The sequence below is a fragment of the Dipodomys merriami genome, unplaced genomic scaffold (genome assembly GCF_024711535.1).
Source record: "Dipodomys merriami isolate MVZ:Mamm:240054 unplaced genomic scaffold, mDipMer1.0.p SCAF_85, whole genome shotgun sequence".
Classification (NCBI taxonomy): domain Eukaryota; kingdom Metazoa; phylum Chordata; class Mammalia; order Rodentia; family Heteromyidae; genus Dipodomys; species Dipodomys merriami.
The window spans coordinates 5,116,387-5,134,887 of record NW_027206457.1 but is presented as its reverse complement, the minus strand read 5'-3'; the positions used below and the strand labels follow the sequence as shown (position 1 = coordinate 5,134,887).

The following is an 18,501-nucleotide window of genomic DNA, read 5'->3' as shown; positions in this document are numbered from 1 at the left end:
TAATAAGTAACACAAAAGGAATGTAATTCAAGAGTTAGGATTTAATTGCAATTTACTTTTCAGATTCAGAATAATCACATTTCACTATTTTTCCTATCCTTGAAGGAAAGACTGAATTTTTTTTTTTTTTTGGTCGGTCGTGGGGCCTGAAAGCTGGGCCTGGGCACTGTCCCTCAGCTCTTCAGCTGAAGGCTAGTGCTCTACCACCTGAGCGTCAGCCCCACTTCCAGCTTTTTCTGCTTATGTGGTGCTGAGGAATCGAACCCAGGGCCTCATGCACGCAAGGCAAGCACTCCACCACTGAGCCACCTTCCCAGCCCCAAGACTGAATTTTTTTAAAAATAAGTTTTTTATTGTAAAAATACTGTACAGAGGGGTTACAGTTACATGAGCAAGGTAATGAGTACATTTCCTATCAAGCATTGTTGCCTCCTCCTTTGTTTTTCCCCTACCCTTCCTTCCCTCCCACCTCCTCAACTACACTCCCCCCACCCCAAAATTGTAAAGTTCATTGTTCAACAGTGTCTTGTACATCTCGTTGTTGCAATGGGTCAACTGGTATCCCTATTTACACATTTTGTTTTTTCCCTTCCCTTCCCCTAATTATACTGATATCAAATACTGTGAAAACAGGGGTTATACCGTGGGGGAGGAACATACAAAGCAACAAAAAAATCACATGGTACCTTATAAATAAGTTAGAAACAATAGCGAGCAAGAAAAAAAAAACACTGTGTCCCTATCTTGGGGTTCATTTCACTTATCATCTTCTCTGGTCATACGTAATTAGCTTTTGATCTTTTCTGCTTGTACCAGACATATACTAGTTATTGCAAATAAGGGAAACCATGGGATCTACATTTCTTTGGGCCTGGCTTACTTCACTTAATATAATTTTTTCCAAGTAGAAAACTAAATTTTAGGTGCTTTTATTTGTAGCTGGGGGAGGGGGTAGGGCAGGGAGTTTAGACAGCTGACAGGTGATCTGGTAGAGCTCAGCTCTGCATTACAGTTTTCTGGTGCTGCAAGATTCATGATGACATGCCCACTTTCTGCAAATGCTGAAACATCTTGTAGATTTACCCCAGGAGTGAAGTTGGGGTGCATCATCCCTTTCTCTCTTTCAGCACTGTATTAGTTATCTATGGCTGCATTAAAAAATTAACCTCAGCAAACTTATCATTAAAAAAATTACCCTCAAGTTTAGCAGTTTAAACAATAATTATTAAGATTATAATTATTAATAATTTATTACATATTAATATTTACTCCAATATATAATGTTAGCATGTCAATAGATTAATAATATACTATAAGGATTATAGTATATCATTATAAAACATATATTATATAAAATATACTTATATATTATATAAATATACAAAATATATATTATGCACAATATATAATATGCTATATATTATATTCTATATAGTATATATGTATAATTATAATTATGATATACTTATATTTTATTAGTATTATTTATAATGCTATAATGTATAATTATTGTACAATTATATATTATATAATTATATGATTTATATATTATGTTATATTATTTATATATAATTATATAATATAATGCTTACAATGTTATATATCACATTCTATATTAATGTAAAACAATATGTAACATAATATAACATATTTCATTATACATAGCATAACATATATTAGTAATACATATTATATATTAATACTATACAATAATATATACTAATCAACATTTAAGCTTAGCAGTTTAGAGGCTGGGAATGTGGCTTAGTGGTAGAGTACTTGTCTAGCATGCAAGTAGCCTTTGGTTGAATTCCTCAGTACTACATACACAGAAAAAACCAGAAGTGGTGCTGTGGCTCAAGTGGTAAAGTGCTAGACTAGAATGAAAGAAGCTCAGGGACAGTGCTCAGGGCCTAAGTTCAGGCCCCAGGGCTGGCAAAAAAAAAATTAAGTGAAATAAGCCAGGCCCAAAGAAACATAGGTCTCATGGTTTCCTTTGTTTGCAACGACAAGCAGAGGTCAAAGACTATGTACATTTGACCATATGAGATAATGTTAACTGAAATGTACCCCAAGACAAGGACACAAGGGATTTTTTCTTTCTTGCTAGTGTTTTTAATGTACTAATAATGTACTATGTGATTCTTTTGTTTCTTTTGTAAGTTCTTCCCCCATGGTATAACCCGTTTTCACTCCATTTGATTCTGGTGTTCTGTATCTTGTATGTACATTTTTGTAATTTGGGGAGGGGAAGGGGTATAGTAGAATGCTAAAATGGGGTTGACCCATTGTGATGATGAGATGTACAGGACACTATGTTGAAAGCAAACTTTACAATATGGGGGGGGGGAGGGAAGTGATGGTGGGGGAAAATCAAAGGAGGAGGTAACAATGTTTGATAGGAGATGTACTCATTACCTTACTCGTGTAACTGTAACCCCTCTGTACAGTATCTTTATAATTAAAATATATAAAAGCTTAGCAACTTTTTTACTTTCAATAATATTTGAGACAATTCTACTTACTAAAAAGTGAAGTCTGCACCGTATTATAAGACAACAGCAATGCGTAGTGAAATTTACTACAATCTAGATATCTTCCCATTCATTTCAAGACTAAACAATGCTACATGAGCATCTCCTATGTGTCAGAACTATCTTAGGGAATCTGGCCTGTGTCTTTCAGGAAAATAAAAAGCCTATGGAATAAGATGATAGCATATGAGGTTTGAACAATGACTATGTGGGCAAAGGTTAGCTGTGCAATGAAATAACTCACATAAATAAGACGGAAGCTCATTTCCTTCCAATGTAATAGCCTGTAAACTGGAAGTCAGTCCTGGGCACTTAGGGATACCTTCTCTATGAAGCTATCTGGAAATGGCCTCAATACTTGGCCCGGTGGATGGGAACCAAAAGGATAATTGGGATGAAAACCATCCAGCAAATAATTATCTTGAGTCAGTAATTTGAGTGTGACATATTACTGAACTAGGCTTCAAACAAGTTGTTGATTGCTGTAAAACCAAGGCTGCACTGGATAAAGGCCTCTTCTGTGGCTGGCAGAATTCAATTTTTTTGCAGCTGTTGGAGGGAGGGCTTTACTTCGGTGTCAGCTGCTGCATGCAATCTTCCTGTTGTTTTCTTACTGCACGAGCATCTCTCCAGAGGTTCTCAGAACCTGGCATTTGGCTTTCTGGAGCAGGAAAGTCACAGAGTAAGACTGGGTAAGTAGAAGCCAGTCTGTTCCTTCATCTCAGAAGTGACACCTGTGGCTGTTGCCATAACTTCTTCTCCCCCCGCCCCATTCTTTTTGAGCTCAGGATTTGAGTGCTGTCCCTGAGCTTCTTTTTGCTTAAGGCTAGTCCTCTACCACTTGAGCCATAGCACCACTTCTGGCTTTTTCTGAATAGTTTACTGGAAATTAGTCTCATGGATTTTCCTTCCTGGGCTAACTTTGAACCTTAATTCTCAGATCTCCACCTCCTGAGTAGCTAGGATTCAGGCATCACCAGGATATCATATATCATATATCTTCATTATTAGAACCAGGTAGTTAGATGCAGCTCACAAGCACAGAGGAATACAGAGGATTGAACATTTGTGTGCAAAGGTCACTAGGAGCCTCTTTAGAAGCAGCCTACCACAAATGGTTGTTGACCCTAAAAGCTAATGTATAGGCTAGGCACAGTGGCCCAGGCCTGTAATCCCAGATATGCTGGAAGCAGAGATCAGGAAGATCTTGGTTCAAGGACAGACAGGACAAAAGGAGAAAAAAATTAGTGAAACCACATTTCAACAAAAAGGTAAGAATGATGGTATAAACTTTTGATTCCGCTACTTGGGAGGAGTACGTAGAATCATGGTCTAGGGGAAACCTGGTTTTACCCTGGGAAAAACCTGAAAAATAACCCGAAGCAAAAAAAGGCTGGGGGCAGTGCCTGAAGTGGTACAGTGGCTGTTTAGTAACTGTCAGTCTCTGAGTTCAAATTCTACACTAAAAAAAAGAAGAAGAAATTAAGATTCTTCAACACTAAATTTCGGAGGCCCACACCACAAAGTTCATCAATGCTTCCTTGTATCTGTTATCATACTTAATTGTTTTATGAGATGTTCATATTAGCAGGGTGACAAAATATCTAAGGGGACAAAAAAAAAAACCCTTTTTCACATTACCTGACTATTTTTTGGTTCAAAACCTGTGAATACTTCTCCAAATACCACTTCACACTCAACAGGACAATGTTATTGATGAAAGAATAAAACAAGATTTCAAAAGCACCGCTCAATAGCTGGGCTCTGATTAAATGCCTCTAGCAATCAGCAGTTACTCAGAATGTTTCAATAAAAAGCATTTATAAGCTCAGAAGCCTAGTGGCATCAGATATTGTGGAGGATGACAAAGCCTGGAAGATGAGAACACTAAATAAAGCCAGTTTCTTGATCCTGAGTAACATAGAAAATGAAACTGCTGTTCTTACTTGTAGGGAGATTAGTTGTAACGACCTGTTCTTTCTTCCTCTGCAGCTTGGTCTGTGTGTGATGTATGTTAGGGAATGTTCACCTTTCTGTGCTTTCCAGTCAGTGCACACCTTTCTTGATGTCGGCTTATTCTGTGTGTGTGTATGCTGGTAGTTGGGCTTGAACTCAGGGTCTGGGCCTTGTCTGTTAGCCTTTTCTGCTAACGACTAGAATTCTACCACTTGATTCACAGGCTTGCTTCTGGACTTTTAGTAGTTAATTGGAGGTAATAATTTCACATAATTTCCTACCCAGGTTGACTTCAATCCATCTTTCTCAGATCTCAGCCTCCTGAATAACTAAACTATAGATGTGAGCTGGCTTCATTCATCTTTTTGAGCTAAGCAATAACTGTAGCCAATATACCTTGTAGCTAGCATCTCAAAAGGACAGCTTGGCTGGGAACCCACTAAGTTCTCACACACTGGGACCTTCAGGCAATTTAGGGCAAAATCACATCTTTTCTTTTCTTTCTTTCTTCCTTTTTTTCTCTTTGCCTTTATCTTTCTCCTTTCTTTTTCAATTGTTTCTTGAAGATTAATTCTGAAAACATCTAGTGATTCTAAGTGGGACAGTCCCATGATTATTATTTTTTTGTGCCAGTTCTGGGGCCTGAACTCAGGGCCTGGGCACTGACCCTGAGCTTCTTTTTGCTCGCACTCTACAACTTCAGCAAGCTTTACTTTTGGCTTTTTTTGGGGGGGGGGGAGGATGGTGTAGTATATTGGATTTAAGAGTCTCATGGCCTTTTCTCAGATCTCAGCCTTCTGACTAGTTACGGTTATAGGCATGAACCATCAGTTCCTAGCTCCAATGTTATTTTCCAAAATCATAAAATGATTATTTTATTTTAGAAGGTAGAAGAGAAAATGCCAACTTTAGAAAGACAAATTTTGTGGCTCAAAGTGACCTGAATTTGTTACCACATCTAGATTTTAGAAATTGAGGTAAGGAAACAAAATATTAAGTTTTTATTTCCAGTTCAAGGATTTTTTTCAACCATAAATAGCATGTAAGTTTCTTATATGGTCTGGAAGTTTGTAATAAAAATCTGCTTTTAAAGTTCACACTAGATAGTATATATTAAACATGCACCTTCAGTAGTTTCTTGGGCTTTTGTTGCCAAATATACCTATCACATAAGTGTATAAGAAAAAGTTATAAAAGGAGAAAAAATTACCAGCAGAGGGGAAAAAAACCAAACCAACCCCACATAAGTGATTTGGCAGGAGGCTACATCAACATGTCTTTTCCAGTGGTTCACATACAAATCAGTCTCCAGAACTCGAGATATAGCATATAAATGTTTAATTTTTACATTATACATTGTTTTCTTTAGCTTAAAAAAGTCACAAAAGCAAAAACACTGAAATTCTCTGTCTGGTACCACACAGATGTATTGTTAGTCAACACTGTTTATTGAGAATTCACAGCAACTGCTTGCAGAGTTGTTCGCAGAAGCCAAGGAGCTGTGGTAACAAAACTGTACAATTACGTGGCGTTATATACATTAAAAAATTTGAGATAGAATATTTGGAAGAAATTTATAAAATTACATTGTAAGTCAGAATGATTGACAAGCTTTACATAGAACAGCTGGGCTGCTGTTGAGAATGGCTTGACTTAACTACAGCCAGCAAAAGCAGGGAGAGAGCAAGAAATAGGTAAAGGGTGGTGGGCATGGAGTTCTGAGTCAGGGAGATCACTAACTATATAGTCTTTCTTTGTATGTGTGTGTATGTGTACTGGGGTTTGAACCCAGGGTCTGGGTGCTGTCCCTTTAGCTTTTTCACTCAAGGCTAGTGCTCCACTTGAGCCACAGCTCCATTTCCAGCTTTTTGTTGGTTAACTGGAGATGAGAGTCTCATGGGCTTTCCTACCAGGTCTGGCATCAAACTGTGATCCTCAGGTCTCAGCCTCCTGAGTAGCTAGGATTACAGGCATGAGCTACCAGCACATGGTATCCTGGATTAAAAAATATGCCAGAAACCAAAGTTCTTTTCAGGTCTAATGCGTGATTCAGGCATATTACTTAAGAACTTATAAGTACCACATATAATAGAGGAGATGTCATCTTGAAATGACAACATAATCCCAATTGAGATCGCCCCCCCACCCCCATGTGCCCCCCCCCAATCACCACCAGGCCATTCCCACCTTATCAGGTGACAAGAAACAAGGAAGCATGCTTCTTATCTCAGATAGCAGCAGAAATATAAAAATATTCACTGGCAGACACTTATTTAAGGAGGCTCTTTCAATGCCTAGGAATTGTAGGAACCAATACAAAAACACTGACATAGAGCCATTTAGGTAAAGGAGACCCTATCTTTTTGTGATGTAAAATGGGAAAAATCTCTTGCTTTTGCTTAAACCTTTAGGTTGAATGTCCCCCTTCCCCCAAAGTGAAAAGTAGTTTTATTCCTATACATTTGAGATGTTGAGAAAGAGGGTTTCTTTTTTGTTGTTGTTCAATTTATAGCCACTTGGAATTGCTATCTTGTGTTAAATTCTAGATGGACACTTACAGTGACAATATCATACAGTTGTACTTAATACTCTTCCTGAATTGAACATTTGTTCCTTTCAGATTTGGATTTTTTGGTAGAGCACATTTAACAAGTCACTCTGTTGGGTGTTCTAACTTATACAAGATGGCTAAATCTCATATATTTCATTGCTAAATTTTATGGCATTTAGTTCAGTAAATAATTTGTAAAGTTTTTCCATTGTCTTAGAAGATTTACAATTATGTACACTAATATTACTCTGCTAACAATTCTAAAATGTATTAGCTCTATTATCTTGTGTTTCTATAGAATACCAAGAAAATGTTTGACTAAGATATGAGATCTAATGCCCAGCTATAACTCAATGACAGCTTATAACCTATGATAGACTAAGCTATTGACCATTCAGATTTGTAGTTCTGTCCCCACAAATAAACTCAACAGAAATTATTGTCCCCAGAGGATGTTAACTTAAGCCTACTTGCTTAGGATATATCATGATGACCTCCTTCCTTCATTTTGCATCTTCTTTAAATTCTGAGGAAATGCTATCTAAAGTTAGGCCCTCAAGTCCTAGAAGAACTAGTCCCCAGGTAAGTTTGTGTTTTATTTTTCCTTTTTGTGCTAGTACGTGGGCTTGAACTCAGACATGGAGTTCTTGCTTGGATTTTCACTTGAGACTAGCATCCTACTACTTGAGCCACACCTCCACTTCCAGCTTTTTGATGGTTAATTGGAGATGAGAGGTTAATGGACTTTTCTGCCCGGGCTAGTTTTGAACCATGATCCTCAGATCTCAGCCTCATAAGTAGCTAGGATTACAGACATGAACCAATAGCACCCAATGAGTTTGTGTTTTCTACTGTGAAAAGGTTTGCTTCCTTTTAACAGCCAGAAAATTTAGAACCAGATCACTGTCCAACTTGCTAAATTACATGAAACTGTGCATTTCTGTGCTGTTTTCATATTTAATGTCTCCATAGGCTCTGTATTTTGTAGGCTTCTTTTAGGTCTTTTAAAAATAGATTACAAGTTTCAAAAATAAAAACATAGTTATAAACAACTAGCCATAATGCAGCATAATGCAGCTGTAATTAGCATTACTTCTACCATAATCTAGATGTTAAAGATGTACAAAACAGATACTTTTATTACAGAAATAATTTTATATACCAAGTATGAAAATGTCCTTTCCATCACAATGAACATTAAGATAGTAGTTGTTAATGTATGCATTTTCTATGTTGTCCAAATGCTGGTTGGCCCATTTCCTACTAAAATGTCAACTCAATGTAACCACTAAAAAAAACTTAAGTTATTAAATCTGTCTCCAGTACAAGATCATTGAATACTATATTCATTAAGTCTTTTTTATATTTCCAAGTTAATTGGATTCTGGTGGCTTATATAAAATTTAAATCATGAATATACTATGAGAATGATTTCCTTGTCACTTGTATATAATCTACTTTTTAAAATACAAAATATGACATAGAAACAAACTTTGAGGCAGTATTTTCTAAGTGTATCATATAGATGTTCAAGGTCAAAATTTTCACTAATCTGAGATAGTGTCTGTATAATATTGAACAAAATTTATTAGCTGAATGTGGTGGTGTACACTGTAAGCCAGGCATTTGGGAGGCTGAGGCAGGTCATGAATTTGAGGTCAACCTGGGCTATATAGCAAGGTATTATCTCAAACAAGAATCCCAAAGCACTTAAAAATTAACAAAAATTTTATGATGTCAACTTATTTCACTGCAAATGTAAAAAATGTAGAATGCAAAATGTAAAAAATATAAAAATGTAAAAAACGAGAATTTACCTATTCTAAATAGGCTTATATTGGTTATAATTTAGCAAATGGACTCCTTTCTATACATATCTTAAGATCTCAAATATCAGTGCCATAAATGATGGAAGAATTATGTGACAATTTAGACTTTAATATAAGACTTGTGTAGTAATTTAGAGCAATAAATATCACACAGTGAAAAATTTATCACAAACTAAATACAGCAATGAAAGGAAAGAAGCTTCTTATGCAGACATGACCCAGGTCTTAGTAATAAGTGACAGTGTACAGTCCCCCTTACAACACATTCACGTACAAAACTGGTATGCGAGCAGTCAGGAAATCTGTCTCTGTAGGTCATTAATCTTGATTTAATAAAATTTGTACAGTATAAAATAATATCAAAAGTCTAAAAAAACACAATGAGTTTTTATATCATGTTTATAAATTATCTTATATACCATAAAAATCATAAGATCAAAAGTGCAGCTTAAAAAAAAGTTGAAATTGTTATATTTGATAAGAGCTAGAAAAATGTACTGTCTCAAGAAAGAAGTAATCCAATACAAGAGTAGTGAAATAATCATCTTGCAAAAATAACAGAGATACAGAGATGAAGACCGCCACAAATAAACCTAATGACAGGTAACCCATATGTGCAGTAAATGACCCCCTGTGTTCTGGAATGAATGTAACCAAATATAGGAAACTTGAAATACTTGCTAAGTTATCTTTCTCGAAGTTTTAGTCCTGACTGATAATTGGTACATACCTTCCTGGATTATGAAATACACTAGAATAACTAAGACAAAATATGATTTCATAATAATAAACTGCATCATTTACTACTTCTCCCATGAATGACTGAAGATCCAGCAATGGGAAGGCTATAGTATATAAACTAGTAGACAGAAATGAAATATATCTGAGTCTTAAATGGCACTTACCCCAGTAACCTACTATATTTGATGTAAGTGGTACACTAACCCTTTAGCCTTAGATAGGACACAGAAGTAGCAAACTCTAGGCATGTAAAACAACTTAAGAGAAAAGTAAACCAAAAGGATTAAGGAAAAAAAGCTTATTTTTGAAGTTTACTGTGGGATCAAAGCTGTGCTTGACAGAGCTCATTCAACAGCCTAAGCCTGAGCCCGAGCCCGACTTAGCACTCTCTCTCTTCAGCTGCTCATTAACTAGTGGTGCTCTGTTCATATGACATCAAGCAACAGATGATGGTGAATTTCCCCACTGAGTCCTTGGTTGGTATAACACATATAGACTGCCTGAGATAAAGTCACCATTACAATACGTTAATGGTAAATGAGGGTCTTCCTAGTTTTGCTAGAACAGGGTTGGCTGCTGAGACAGAACTGGTGCTCTAGGCTACACACCTACAGTTCCTGATTCCTACCACCATCAGTGAGGATTAAAAGTCTATGGATATGGATGTTTGTGCAGAATCATCTCGCCCACGGACATAAATTTCACAGGGAATCTCTTCCATGACTCTGTCTTCTAGAGCCTGATCAGGACACTCATGTCCCTGTTTGAAAGTGTAGCTACTTTTTTTGAAGGTGCTATTAAAAGTTTTCATTGGCTGTGGTTGTGCAAAATCATTTCGGAAGGGGAGTTCCATGGCACTGAGGTTGGTCCTGCTTTGCTTGGCACTGGATGCTTGTGATCCGCAGTGATGGTCGTGAATGCACCGCGAGGATGTGGGGGAACGCCGCAGCTTCTGGTAGTTGTCCAGTTCTTCTGACAAGTCTGCCAGATCTGCAGAAATCTCTTTGTCCCTTAGTGAAAACAGCTCATAATGAGGGGGATCAAACACTTCTTGGAACCCAGTTTTATTGAAAGCAGTTTTGCAAGCCATGACCTTTTTCCGGGGCTGTTTCACTTGCACTAAAATAGAAATAATGAGAAGAACCAAGACAATCCCTGATGTTACGCCAATAATTGTTCCATGAGTTTTAGTGATTTGCTCAAATAGCCCAGCTTTTTTCTTTTCTGTAGAAAGAGAAATGTTAAGGTTTTCAAAATTTGTTGATAGGGATCTCCCATTCAACCCAATAAGGTATATTTAAGTAAAGCAGGAAACCAAAGTAAAATATACTACAGACAATGCAACTGAAAATAAGGCCTTTGAATATGATTTCTGGGTAAAGTAACTAATCATGATACAGCTAGGTATACAGATTACAGAAAAGATAAAATACTTTGTTTCTTATTCAGAGACATGAATGCATACAACTTACAAATCAAATCAAATACATTAACATAGAAAATGCTCAAATAAATTCTCTTGTTCTATCAGGTTTATGTTGCAGGGCAGGTTTGACCAACTGCTATGTAGAAAAATGTATAACAGTTCTACCAACAGTCACAGAAAGAGAGAATAAACATGATCAGACTCATGTCTTGAGTCAAATTATCATGCTCTACTATGTTTGATGATTACCTGATCAAGTACTCTTAACAGCCATCTGATTACATACTTTTTCATAGTAAGAAATTTACATAACTGTTTTAGTTCTTAGTGGTTTAAAAAGCAACTTGCCAATATCCAACTATTAGCATCAGCCATATTTAGCTTTCAGAGTATACACTGGAGATGTAGCACAGGAAATTGGATAAAATAATTATTAGGATGAATCTGTTTTCATGTTGGAAGGTTGAATATTTTAGTGGATTGTTGTTAAGCAGCATTTCCCTATAACTTAAAAAAGCAGAACTCTAGGATATTGTCTACATTATTTTGACAACCAGATAAGGCAGCACTGTAATACAAATGACAAGTTTCAACAACAGTAAGCAAATAAGAGCAGAAAACAACACAATGTGCTTTTAAACAACTTAAGGTAAAAACCTACTATGTAAACACAAAATACTTTTATTGAGAAGCATTTTTTTTTTAATGGTCATGGGGCTTGAACTCTAGGCCTGGGTGTTATCCCTGAGCTCTTCAGCTCAATGCTAGCACTCTACCACTTGAGCCACAGAGCCATTTCCAGTTTTCTAGTAGTTAAATGGAGATAAGAGTCTCATGGACTTTCCTGCCCTGATTGGCTTTCAACCAAGATCCTCAGATCTCAGCCTCCTGAACAGCATGAGCCATTGGCACCTGGCTATAGAAGCAGTATTTTGCTGTGCTCTGACTACATTGCAGAGCTCTATTTTCCATTCTCACTTGTCTCCATGTCTGCTAAGACAGTTGTTAAGCACATTGTAGAAAAGGACATTTTAAATCTTCCTTAATGAAAAGCAAGATTCACTCTTCTCAAAAAACCTGGCCTTCAAACTGGACTTACCTTTGCAATGATTCTCATCCCAAGGATATGCGCAGTTCTGAACACCATTGCACACTAAGGAATTGTTGATGCACATGTTGCTATGGCAGAAAAAAGTGCTGCTTGTGCAAGGAGCTGTAGGAAAATGAAAAACTATACTGTTGAGAATAGAGACACACAGATGACAAATCCATCCTGATTTATTTTATGTGTGACTTTAAATAAGAGCATTTTGTTTTTATCTCTAAAGCTTATGAACACATTCTTCTACAAAATCAAGAAGACAAGATCTTTAATGCTGGCTCACACAAAGTTCTTTTTCGTTTTTTTTCAGTAGTAGTGTGGTTTGAACTCAGGGATTCAATCTTTCCAAGTAGGTGTTCTAAAACTGAGTCATGTCTCTGGCTTCAGACAAACTTTTCTATGCTAGTTACCAAATACAATAACGATATTAACGTGTTTCCTATAGTTAATGGAGATTCTATATAGTTTGGACAATCTTTCAAGACTTTAAAGATAATATTCTTTGGTGCCAGTGGCTCACACCTATAATCATATCTATTGAGAAGGTTAAGACATGGAAGATCAGGGGTTAAAGTCAGCTTGGGCAGAAAAGTCCACAATGCTCCATCTCCAAGATAACAAGCAGAAGCTGGGCTGAAAGTGTGGCTCAAGTTGTATAACATCTGCTTAGTACGAAAGCCAAGTGAACATCAAGCCCATGAGTTCAAGGCCTGGAACCAGGAAAACAAAAACAACCCCACCCCCTAAAAAACACCAAAAAAAAAAAAAAAGACATTGTATTGATATAATTTAAAGAGTTAAAAAAAATAAAGAGATAGGTTCGGAGGCTAAACAAGCTCTCACAAAGAAAGCAGTTTTAGTGTTCCAGTGAACAGTGCTAGGCTAGAAAATCACACCAAGTGTGCTATCACAGTGCAGAGAGTTTGGCCACAGAGGGAAAATCGAGGCAAGGAGACAGATCTGGGCACTTGCTGGTAACCATGACTGTGGTGGCTGTAGTGACAGCTGTAGCAGCCATACCTACAGAGAGAGTCTGGGACAAAGGCGCCAGACGCAGTAGATGAGTGAATTCTACTCAACACCAGCAAGAACTGACAAGGAACAGATATCTTCATCCTGCAGATCGCAGACCAGAGACAGCCCAGGAACCAAGACTCTGGTCTGGCATGAGTAGAACCCTGACATCCTCACTCCTTCTCAGGGAGCAGAGGAGGGAAGGATGCCCCTCCCCCACCACTGGAGACCTCCATCTTTGATACTGACAAAGGCCTGGCTGAGCAGCTAGCTCCAACTCAGGCCTTGGAAGAAAACAAAAGAGTTATTTAGCAGGTCACAGAAACCTGACCTGACCGGCCAGGCTCAGCTCTACCCAGGGGGAAAGTCACCCGCCCAAGTAGAGGTAGCTCTGTCAAGTGGAGTGACTTTCTCTACTGGGTAAACAGAACCAGAGGCTGCCCCTCCCTACAGCAGCCTAGACAAACAACTGAAATTCAGTAAACACAAACCCCGAGAATGGCTCCAGGCTGGGCTCTGTGTCTCAGGAGCTAGCCACTCATGGAAAAGCTACTGTTTGCTGAAAGGTCTCAACTCTACCCAGAGCCTAGCCTCATCACACCATCTCCAAACTAGAGGAAAAAGCCATCTCCCTCCCACTGAACTAGCCTGGGAGGAGGATCAAAACATCCTGGGTAATGCAGAGCATTTTTCTGACTGCTCAAACAAACTGACTTAAGAAACCAATCAAGCCACAGGAAAACCAAATACGTCAAGCAGACCAGAGACTCCACCAAGAGACTAGTTACGGACACAGGGGAGATGTATTTCATCCCATTCCCCTCCTTCCTCCTCTCCCCCCCCCCCAAAAAAAAAAATCAAAGAACTTTTTTGTACCTTTAAAAAAAATTCTTATTTACAAAAATGTTTTCTAGGAGCTGGGAAGGTGGCTCAGTGGTAGAGCGCTTGCCTTGCATGCATGGGTTCGATTCCTCAGCACCACATAAGCAAAAAGAAAAAAGCCGGAAGTGGCGCTGTGGCTCAAGTGGTAGAGCGCTAGCCTTGAGCTGAAGAGCTGAGGGACAGCGCCCAGGCCCAGAGTTCAGGCCCCACGACTGGACCCAAAAAAAAAAAGAAAAGTTTTCTATTAACCTTTTTTTCTCTCATAATTTTTATTTTAGGTGTACATGTATGTGTGTGCTTTTTAAAAAATCTCTTTTGCCCTTTTGGTCCTTTTTTTTGTTTATTCTTTTCATTTTTTTCTCTCTTTCTTTCTTGTGTGACTTAATTGCTGTTCTGCTCATCCCCAGATATATACTCATCGTCGATTATTAGACCTCATCCCCCATTGTGTACATACTTAATCCAGAAATTTATTACTCAATTCACAACCTCTTAGGCTTAACTTCTTTAATAGCAGCATTATCTCTTTACAGCTATATAATTTTCAAGTAACTAACTTAAAGAATTTTTATTTTTTAGTTTTTCATGTCTCCTTTCTATCCCTCCCCTCTTCTCATCCTATCCTCTTCTCGCAATATCATTTTTTAAACTTATATAATTTTTTAAATTATTTTTATTGTGAAAATACTGTACAGAGGGGTTACAATTACATGGGCAAGATAATGAGTACATTTCTTATCAAGCACTGTAGCCATATAATTTTTAAGTGTTTCATTTTTTAAATTTAAATTTTTGTTTTTGTTTTTTTCCTTTTTTTTTTTTTTTAAAATCTCTCACCTATCATTCTTTCCAATCCATTTCCCTCTGTGAGATTAGGACTTCGTTAAATTCACTCTCCTTTTACCTTTCCACATCCCTCTAATCCTATTTTTCCCCACATTACTCCCCTAAACCTAATAATTTCTGGTTTGCCAAATTCTTCTTTGCTGCTCTTAGCCCATTAATCCATAGTTGTTTGATGTTGAATAGATTGTATCTTTTGAACTATATTGTATCTGCAGCCATTTTGACAGTGCAACTCCAGAACTCTGGTTGATTATTGCCTTAAAATAGTGTTCTAGCACAAAATTCGTGTTACTTTCATACCAAATGAGCAGAACAAGCCGGAAAAACACAAGAAAAATGTCAAGTCCAGGTTTCTCAACTCCCACTCAGGATAATCAGGTGACAGAACAGTTAATGAACAATCTAGAGGAGAGTTCCCAAAAAGCTCTACAAATACTACTGGTAAACATGGTGAATGAAAAGATTGAAAACCTGCAAAGGACTCAGTGTGAGTGTGATAGGGAGCGAGAGGAGGCAAACCAAAGACTAATACAGGAATCTCGTGAGTGTGAGGAAGCTACACAAAGATTAATACAGGAATTGCATGAGCAGGTTGAGAACAGTCAAGGAGAAATAAAAGAATTGCGTGAGCAGGCTGAGAACAGTCAAAGAGAAAGACAGGAATTGCGTGAGCAGGCTGAGAACAATCAAAGAGAAAGGCAGGAATGGCATGAGCAGGCTGAGAACAGTCAAAGAGAACTACAGGAATTGCATGAACGTGAGGAAGCTAATCAGAGAGTAATACAGGAATTGTGAGAGCGGGATGAGAATAGACAAAAATCAATAGAGGCATTCATGGAATCCATAAACAGATAGCTGAACGAATTCAGGGAGACCACAAAGGGAATGCTGAATGGAGACCGACAGAAGGAATGGGAATCCAAGGAAATCATAACCAATCAACTAAGTGATTTGAGAATAAACACTGAACACCAAATTAAGGAAGTAAAGAAGTTCATACAAGAGCTAAAACAAAGCTCCAACAAAGAATTGGAAGCCATCAAAACCAACAAATTAGGAGGAAAAGAAATAAAAACAAAGTAACGAACTTGACAGTAGGTTAGACCATGCAGAAGATCAAATCTCAGGGATTGAAGACAATCTAGATATTATAGAGAAAGAACATACAACCATGGCAAAAACTCAATAGAGAAACCGCAGATCTAAACAACTGCATAGATCAACTAGATTTCACAGACATCTACCGAATATTTCACCCAGCAGCATCATACACATTTTTCTCAGCAGCACAGGGAATATTTTCCAGAAATGACCACATTTTAGGTCACAAGAAAAATCCAAGAAATATGATAGATCTATTCAACATTTGGAAGACACCATCAGAAGGCCTAATCTGAGGATAATGGGTGTAGAGGAGACAGAAGTTACTGGTCTAGGAAATTTCTCTAACAGGATCCTAGCAGAGAACTTCCCAAACATGCAAAAAGATAGGCCTACGGAAAAACAAGAAGTTTTTAGAACCCCAAATAAACCAGACCAGAACAGGACATCCTCACAGGATCAATTCAGAACAAGGGAAAGATCCTTAAAGCTGTCAAGGAGAAAAGATCAATCACCTATAAAGGGAAACCAATTAGAATCACCTCAGATTTCTCAGCACAGACAATTAAAGTAAGAAGAGCCTGGAATAATGTATGCCATGCCCTAAAGACAAACAACTATCAACCAAGAATACTGTACCCAGCTAAACTCTCCTTCATAACTGAAGGTCAAATAATAACGTTCCATAGCAACGAAAAACTGAAACAATATATCTCCACCAAACCTGCCTTACAAAAGATACTTAAAGATGTCCTATGCATAGAAAACCAACAAGACCACAATAAAGGCCAAGAAACCACACCCAGACAGAATCCAAGACCCATAGGAAGAACCCAGTTGCCGCAGCCCCCAAGAAGGTGGATACCATGGTAGGAACTACCGAACACCTCTCAGTCCTAACTCTCAAGGATAACGGACTTAATTGTCCAATTAAGCAACAGACTGTCTATGGATTAAAAAGCAAGATCCTTCTATCTGCTGCTTTCAGGAGTCACACCTTGCCCATAAAAACAAACATATTTTGAAAGTGAAAGGCTGAAACAAAATCTACCAAGCAAAAGGCCCCCATAAACAGGCAGGAGTTGCAATCCTAATATCAGATAAAATAGACTTCAAATTAAAATTAGTGAGAAGAGATAAAGATGGTTGCTACATACTAATTAAGGGATCTCTCCTTCAGGAGGATATTACAATTCTAAATATCTATTCACCAACCAACAGAGCACCCAAATTTATCCAAGAAACACTATTTTCCCTCAAATCCCACATAGATCCACAGACATTAATTTTTGGGGACATTAACACACCACTATCCCCACTAGATAGGTCAACATGGCAAAAACTCAATAGAGAAACCGCAGATCTAAACAACTGCATAGATCAACTAGATTTCACAGACATCTACCAAATATTTCACCCAGCAGCATCATACACATTTTTCTCAGCAGCACATGGAATATTTTCCAGAAATGACCACATTTTAGGACACAAAGCAAACTTGTCCAAATTCAGAAACATTGAAGTTATACCTTGCATTCTCTCAGACCACACAGGAATAAAATTAGAACTCGAAACTATAAGCCACCAAAGAAAGTCCTGTAACACATGGAGGCTGAAAACACACTGTTGAATCACCAGTGGGTCATGGAAGAGATTAGAAAGGAAATTCAAATATTCATGATATTCAACAAAAATAATACAAAAATTACCAGCTCCTCTGGGACACAGCAAAGGCAGTACTCAGAGGCAAGTTTATAGCTCTGAGTTCCTACATCAACAAATTGGGAGAGATCTGAAAATAACAATTTAATGAGACATCTAAACTTCCTTAAAAAACAAAGCAAGATAAACCCCAGCCCAGTAGACGGAAATAATTAAATCAGAATGAACAAAACAAAGAGTTGGTTCTTTGAAAAAATTAACGAAATTGACAGACCCTTAGCAAATTTTATCACAAAAAGAAGAGAACACAACAAATAACTAAATTCAGAGATGAGAATGGAAACATTGCCACAGAAACAACCAAGATTCAGAACATTGCAAGGGAATAATTCTCACTTTTATGCCAATAAGTTTGAGAACCTGGCAGAAATGGACCTTTTCCTAGCAAATACTGACATAACTAAACCAAGATGAGTTAAATCATCTTAACAGGCCCATATGAAGCATTGAAATAGAAACAGCAATAAGAGATCTCTCATCTAAGAAAAGTCCAGGAACAGATGGTTTTACAGCAGAATTCTACAAGGCCTTCAAAGCAGAGCTCACACCAATATTCCTCCAACTCTTCAATGAAATTGAAAGAGAAAGTTCACTACTGAATTCACTCTATGAAGCCATCATAACCATCATCCCCAAACCAGGCAGGGATTCATCATAGAGAACTACAAACCCATTTCTTTGATGAACATTGATGCAAAACTTCTCAACAAAATTTTGGCCAATTGACTTCAACAATTCATCCAAAAAAATCATACACCATGACCAAACAGGATTCATTTCAGGGTTCAATATACAAA

General features: G+C 37.5%; 1 protein-coding gene across 4 annotated transcripts in view; it reads right to left on the bottom strand.

Moving 5' to 3' along the window:
• Positions 1-6,656: 6,656 nt before the first annotated feature.
• Positions 6,657-18,501, bottom strand: part of Neto2 (neuropilin and tolloid like 2) — a 58,334-nt gene continuing 46,489 nt past the window's right edge. For all 4 annotated transcript variants that reach the window (XM_070011879.1, XM_070011880.1, XM_070011883.1 and 1 more), the window contains 2 exons: positions 12,137-12,250; positions 6,657-10,835 (listed from right to left, as the gene is read on the bottom strand). In XM_070011879.1, coding sequence (XP_069867980.1) covers positions 10,255-10,835; positions 12,137-12,250 — 695 coding nt within the window. In that variant the 3' untranslated portion in view covers positions 6,657-10,254. The remainder of the gene's footprint in view (positions 10,836-12,136; positions 12,251-18,501) is intronic.